This window comes from Magnolia sinica, chromosome 9 (genome assembly GCF_029962835.1).
Source record: "Magnolia sinica isolate HGM2019 chromosome 9, MsV1, whole genome shotgun sequence".
Lineage (NCBI taxonomy): Eukaryota > Viridiplantae > Streptophyta > Magnoliopsida > Magnoliales > Magnoliaceae > Magnolia > Magnolia sinica.
The window spans coordinates 18,210,177-18,217,166 of NC_080581.1; the positions used below are offsets into that span (position 1 = coordinate 18,210,177).

The 6,990-nt window shown below is 40.0% G+C and overlaps 1 protein-coding gene across 1 annotated transcript; it reads right to left on the bottom strand.

The window, feature by feature from the left end:
- Positions 1-2,944: 2,944 nt before the first annotated feature.
- On the bottom strand, positions 2,945-4,431 carry LOC131257006 (uncharacterized). The gene has a single exon (XM_058258156.1). It carries the CDS (start codon positions 4,106-4,108, stop codon positions 3,026-3,028), a length of 1,083 nt encoding a protein of 360 aa, XP_058114139.1. The 5' UTR covers positions 4,109-4,431; the 3' UTR covers positions 2,945-3,025.
- Between the last annotated feature and the right edge of the window lie 2,559 nt (positions 4,432-6,990).

Consider the following 6,990-nt stretch of genomic DNA (forward strand, 5'->3'; position numbering starts at 1 on the left):
AGGTCAGAAGATCTGAACCGTTTAACTTGAGTTCTATTTATACACGACAGTTTCAACTTTTAAGTGGATGTCTATGAAGCATCATCATCTGCCCGAGTATCAAAGTTCTCACTCGAATGAAAAAGAAAAAAGCAACTTTTTATCTGCAGAAAGTGCGAAAAAGCTACAGTCCAGTGTATGTTTGCCGCACTTTATTAAATTGTGGGAACACCATCATGACCACACATTGCACACGTGTTCTCCAATCAAAATCATTCAAGTAGTGGGCCCCATTTCTTTATTTTTGGGTCTCAGGACTATTTTATTTTAAAATTTCCAATTGGTGGCCCCAGATGGATGGTTAGGATCTCCCAATCTTACATGAATGGTGGGATGAGTTTCCATCAATGTGATGTAAACCTCACACGCTAGTCATTCGCAGAAAACGACAACGCTACAAGGCTGCTCGCACATGCGTTCCGTCCAGCTAGCTGGGCCAATGCCAGCTACTGATGCATATGAAAAAAAAAAAAAAAAAATCAAAATCAAAATCACACAAAAAAGAATGTGGGGCCCGCCTCACAGCTAACATGTGGTCCTCGTTCTACCGTTGGATGGCTATGCGATTGATCTGGCTGCCAAAAACCAGAAAAATCTTGGTAGTCCAGTCATCAAGTGAATCATACAAGCAAGTTAGAATTTGGACCATTCGTTTTCATTTCTAACCGTTCATCTTTCTAACACAAATGTCATTTGCCTGATTAGCATATAAATGCTATTTTTTATGTAGCATATGCTCATAGCGTATATTACATGATGAATGGACCAGGTCTCCCACGCGGTACCATCCAAGGGAGGGAACCAGATGGCGGGGCCCTTACCGTGGGGTTACTATGGGGCCCATCTTGATATATCTATTAATGTATCTACGCCATCCATCTGTTTTTTCATATCATCCAAATTGTCCAGTCCGAACTCGGCTCGGTTAGTACTCGGGCGAGTTCGGGCTAGTTTTAGATCCACGATGTAAACGATTTTGATTTTTTTGACTCTGCTCCATTTACTTCATGGAAAGAGCTTTGGTAGTTAACTTGAATGACCTTGATTTTTGGGAAGAGCTTTTGTCATAGATTTTTTGGACTTTGGTCCTTTATAAAGGGACCCATGATTTGGACGGCCTAAATTGCTGTAAATGGTTAGGGTAACTGGTAAGAATTTAGGAAATATATATATATGCTGAGTCGAGCCAGGTCGAGTTGGGTTTTGGGTTGAACTGGAACCTATCCGAAGTAGGTCCGAACTCAGTTTCGGGCCGAAGAAAGTGGCCCGTCCCGACTCAAACTCAGTTCCGGGTTAAGCTGAGTCAAGCTTTTTCGGCCGAGTCGAGCAAGTTAATCGAGCTAGCTCAGTTCGTGTACAGCCCTAGTATTACTCCAAAAATGAAGCACATCCAATAATGAGGTGGACCCATAAGAAACAGTGGTGATTGACCGTACCATTATTAAAAACTTCTTAAGGCGCATATTAATGTTTTCATAGTGTTTATTAACCATCCAATCTGTTAATAAGGTCACGTAATCCTAGATGATGGGAAAAAACAAATATTAGCTTGATCCAAAAGTTTTGTGGCCCACTAATAGTCAATCAAATATTAGCTTAATCCAAAACTTTTGTGGCCCACTAATAGTCAATCAACACTGTTTCCTCTGGTATGGTCTACCTGATGATTGGATCTATTTCAATTTTCAGATATTGCAATAAAATGATATGGAAAAAAGGATGAACGGCGTGGATACATAATACATGCATTAAGGTGGGCCCATGGTAACCCCACGGTAGACGCAGCACTGTTTTGGGTGACGCCAGCGTCTCACCTAATCCGCTCTCGGGAACCTTGCCATGCGTGTATCAAAACGCTGCAAAAGGTCCATTCCATGCACTCAACACCAAAGCCCATGCAGGGCGGTAGCGAATTAGGTGCGCCCGGCCTCACCCAAGAAGATGGTGCGGCGCTGGACGTTGGGCCCACCTTGATGTATGTATCGTATAACTACACCGTCCATCTGTTTTTCCATATTACGTTAGGACATAGATTCTAAAAATGAAGTAGATCCATTCCCAGGTAGACCACACGGTAGGAGAGTAGTGACTGACCATTAAAAACTTTGTGGGCTCCAAAAGTTTTGAATGAAGCTCATTTTTTTATTTTTTTTTGTTTGTTTGTTTGTTCATCTAAGTTTATGTGACCTTATCAATAGATTGGATGGTAAATAAACACAACGGAAACATTACACCGGTGGGCATCCAATTATAGTTGTTCCCCTTGTATGGTCCACCTGAGATTTGGGTCTGCTTCATTTTTGGGCTCATGATTTAAAATGAGCTGAAAAAACGAATGGACGGTGTGGATATACAATACAGACATCAGGGTGGGCCATGGGGTCATGGCTGCATGCCAGAAGGGATGGGTGAGGCCGGGGCCGCATCTAATCTGGTCTATGGTGAGAAGAAGTGTTTTCTCTTGAGAATCATTCCAATCTTTCAATTGAAGGATGTAACAAGAAGAAAGTAATCTCTACAACCCAATTTTTTAATGCATACACCTCATTTTATACTTTTGACATAATGATAGTATGAAAAGCACTCTTCTTATACCAAAAGTAATAAAAAGGAGTGCATGCACCAAGAAGAGAGACTACCAACATATCCACAAGAATAAGAAGATCAAGAGATTCTATTGTTTCGTTTTCTCAACAACATCAACTCATCTGATTCAACAATAATAATAATAATCACAAGAAAAAGAAACAAAAAAAGGAGAAGAAATCTACTATATATTTTTTTCTTTTTTTCCAGTTAGTTTTTTTTTTTTTTTTTTTTAATAAAGAAAAAGAAGGAGAATAAATCTGCTATGTTTTTTAGTAGTCTTTTTATTTTTGTTCAGCTATTTCCATCAATGAATGAATAAGAAAAAACCCAAACAAAATCTCTACCAATTGCAATTTAGTAGCAATCCAAACAAGCCCAAAAAACCTAAAATCTAGAACTAAGTACTCTTCCAAGCATAAACCATCAAAGAAAAACCACCTGATCTTTCCATCTCATTCTCCTCCATACTAGCCCATTCCATCACAGAAGAACTACTCCCTGATGATGCTGATGACGACGAAGATGAAGAACCCGTCTTCAACAAGCTCCTATTCTTATTCTTGTTCTTCTTATTCTTCTTCTCATCCAACCCTTTCATTCCCACCCCAAAAGGCTGCCACAAAACCATTCCCTTCTGATTACAATCCCCTCCAATCAAAACATCCCCACCATCTTCAATTCCTCTCTTCTCAAACCGAAACATGAAGACAGCATGCCCATCGACTGCATCATCAAAAATCCAATTATACACGTCCCATGAAACTTGCACAGGCATTCCATCGATGTCGATCCTCTCATTCCCACGGAACTTCCACTTCAATCTCTTCACCTGCAGAACCCGCTTATGATTGATGGAGAACAACAGCTTCGTCTCGTCTCTATCACCAACAGATTCAATTGAAATTTCATGAATCTCTCCGTTGAATCGGGCTTTCGTGGTGTATGACTTGTTTCCAAACATGTGTTCTCTTCGCATGATGAGAGCTGGGTTCTTGGAAGGCTTCCGAGCGCCGGTCTTTAGATAAGCTTCATTGATTAAATCGCCAATGATCAATACCATTTCTCCATCGACTGTAATTGAGACGTAGAAGCTGGATTCGGGCTCGGGGCTGGAGAGGAATCTGGCTTTTGTAAGGTCCCAAGAGAAGTTGATTTGTGTTTGGTTAGCGTCTTTGAGGTTGAATGTCTTGGAACCTTGTTTCTTCCAGAAGAGCCATGGCTTTAGGTGTAGATGTAATGAGGCAATGTTGTTGTTTCTGTTGTTGTGGATGTTTTCTTCAATGTCGTTGTGGTTGTTGTATTGGAATTGGAAGAGATCGATGTGGAGGCCGTGGCCGATGATGTTTCTACACCATGTTATGGTGGCGACGCCGATTGCGGTTTGGTATAGACAAGTTGTTAGATTTGAATTGGTGGAAGTGGTGGGGAGATTGGAAGTGGCCATTCCGACACCGAAACAAGATGGGAAGGTTTCTGGCATTTCTGGATTTGGGTTTTGGTTTTGGAGATGGAAGGAGGAGGAGATGGTTTTTAATGGGTGGAGAGAAGAGAGAGAGAGGGAGAAAGAGAGAGGTGGGGTTTGAGGTAGGGTAGTTGGGTGGGGGAGGGAGACAGAAGTGAGTTGGAAGAAGGGTGAGAGAGAGAGAGAGAGAGAGAGAGAGAGAGAGAGAGAACGCGTTTCTCCTCTTTATTATTCGGAGATGCTGAATGAAAGGATGGGTGTCCATGTATTATTTTGTAGTGATTGATGGAGAAACAGCTAAGACGATTGATTTCGGCTGCTTACTTCTCCTTGGACGTTTGAGGAAATGCTTTTCTCTCTTTCTGCGTAGGAATCATAACATCTTGGATTGAGGATACTCACAATGTACCCCGGTTGTCAGGTTCTTTAAGTGGGGCCCACAGTTATGTTGTTCATGTGATTGGCCTCTTATGGGTCAGGTTTTTGGAAATCCCTGTGACACCTCTTAAAAGGTGGAAGCGGATTGGCTGGTGCACCACACACCATGCAACAACAAGTTATGTGGGTCCCATCACAAAGTATTTGTTATATCCAAACCATTCATCCATTTGGTGAGCTCGTGGTAAGGCTTGAGCCAAAAAATAAGACAGATCTAAACTTCAAGTGGACCACATTGCAAAAAGTAGTGGGGTATTGAACGTCTACCATTGAAACCTTTTTGGGATCACAAAAGTTTTGGATCAATTTGCTATTTGTTTTTCCTCTTTATGTAGGTCTTTATGACCTTACGAACAGATTGAATGGAAAATAAATGTTACGGTGGGTCTTATGAATGTTTTAACTGTGGAAATTATCATCTCCCTTGCTATTCGTGGTGTGGTCCAGTTGAGCTTTGGAATTAATTCATTTCTTTGGCTCATGCTTTCTATTTGTGGTGTGATCCAGTTAAGCTCTGGACATGATTCATTTTTGTCTGGTGCACTAAAATGATCTCAAAAAATGGATGAAGGATGTATGTATAATAAATACATCATTTTGGAGCACATATAACTTTGATAACGTTTTAACTATTCATACAACTTGGAGCTCGAGGAGCATCAGTGCTCGTCTTACGACGACAAGTACCCACACCAACTATATCCTACACCAGCCAATCAGCTTCCTTAAAAGTGGCAGTAGATTCTGTGTGACCCTGCCACCACCCAATTCCAAAATAACACAATGTAATAGATTTGATTAGACAATGTCCTACTGCAATAAGGGTTGAGGCTAATAAAGTATAGAGTAGCTATACCGACCTAGCAACTTCCCAAACGTGCTTTACATTACCCATCTATGACAGCAGCATGCCACCCATTTAATCCCACCATATCAGGTCTGGCTTCAAAAGTAAGTGGTTGCATGGATTGCCTGGGTACTCTTAAACATGTTACTTACCGGTGCTGGGACGTGGCAGTATTTGATTTGTCCACCTTGGCAAAATATATTTGAAAGTTGCTTTTTCCAGTACATGTGTTCGGTGCCCAGTCAAATCCCTCCACAGGACACCACACAAACTGCATCAGTTAAAACGGAAGGTCACTTTTTAACCTCTTCACCTTGTGTTATGTCACCAAAAGAGCTTGATTACCAATGACCGTTGCTTTTGAGAAAAAATTGACCGTTGTAGGTGAAAAATGATACCATACAGCATGCCCTATTGCTATAGAGAAAGCCCAACTAATCATCAAAGATCAAGTGGCTTAAGGTTATTCTCATAAATATGATCTTCAACCAGAACTTATGTGATATTAGGGTGGGTTCTGACACTTGGGTAGGGTTTTGGAGTTGCATTATTTTTTATAATTATGTTTTAACATGAGCTGGCAAAATAGATGAATGGTTGTGATCAGTAGATGTGCCCATGGAGGTTACTCCCAGGAGGACTCCCATGGTGGGGTCACAACAAAATTACATAATTAATCTTATATATTTTTTGAATTTCTAGATACCACTAGGCATGCTATATGATTGGTGGCTTGTTCTATTATAATAATATTATATCATTTACCGGATTATAAGTTTAGTACCTAATTTCTAAGGGCTTTTTTGGATCCTTGAAATACTAGAGTAATGTGGCGTAAAGCTCACATCATTATTCTTTATTGCTAATTGGATAAAGTTCTCTCAAACTATGGTAATCCTTTGAAATTAATAAGACTTGGATGGGTGGATGTCCATCTGCATGACATAGTTTTGTGAGCCCCATTATGATGTGTATGTTATATCTATGCTGTTTGCTCATCTTGTGAGATCATTTTAAAAAAAGGGACAAAAATGAGGCACATCCAAAGCAAAAATTGACCACGCCATAGAAAGTAGTGGGGATTGAATGCTTGCAATCAAAAACTTCTTGTGATCTACATAAGTGTTGGATGAAGCTGATATTTGTTGTTTTTCCTTCATCTAGGTTTGTGTGACCTCATGAACCAATTAGATGGCAAATAAACATCTTGGTAGGCTATAAGAAGGTTTTCAATAGTGGGCATTATTGTCTCACTACTTTTTGTGGTGTGGTCCACTTGGGCTCTAGATCTTTCTCATATTTTAGGTCATGCCGTAAAATAATATTGCAAAATGGATGGATGTTGTGGATATAACACGTTTGGGCAAGTTATATGCACATGTATCTAATCACGGTGAGTTCTTTATTTGCACATCCAAGTTTAAAATTAAAGCTGTGAGAGTGGTATTACATATGACTTCACTTTGGACTATAGTGATAGTGATAATTATTACCCATTTACAGAATACTGCACACATTAATGCTCATATCCAAGGTCAAAATTAAAGTGTGAGAGAGGTATTACATACTACTTTACTTCTGACTACAGTGATAGTAATAATATTCATTTACAGAA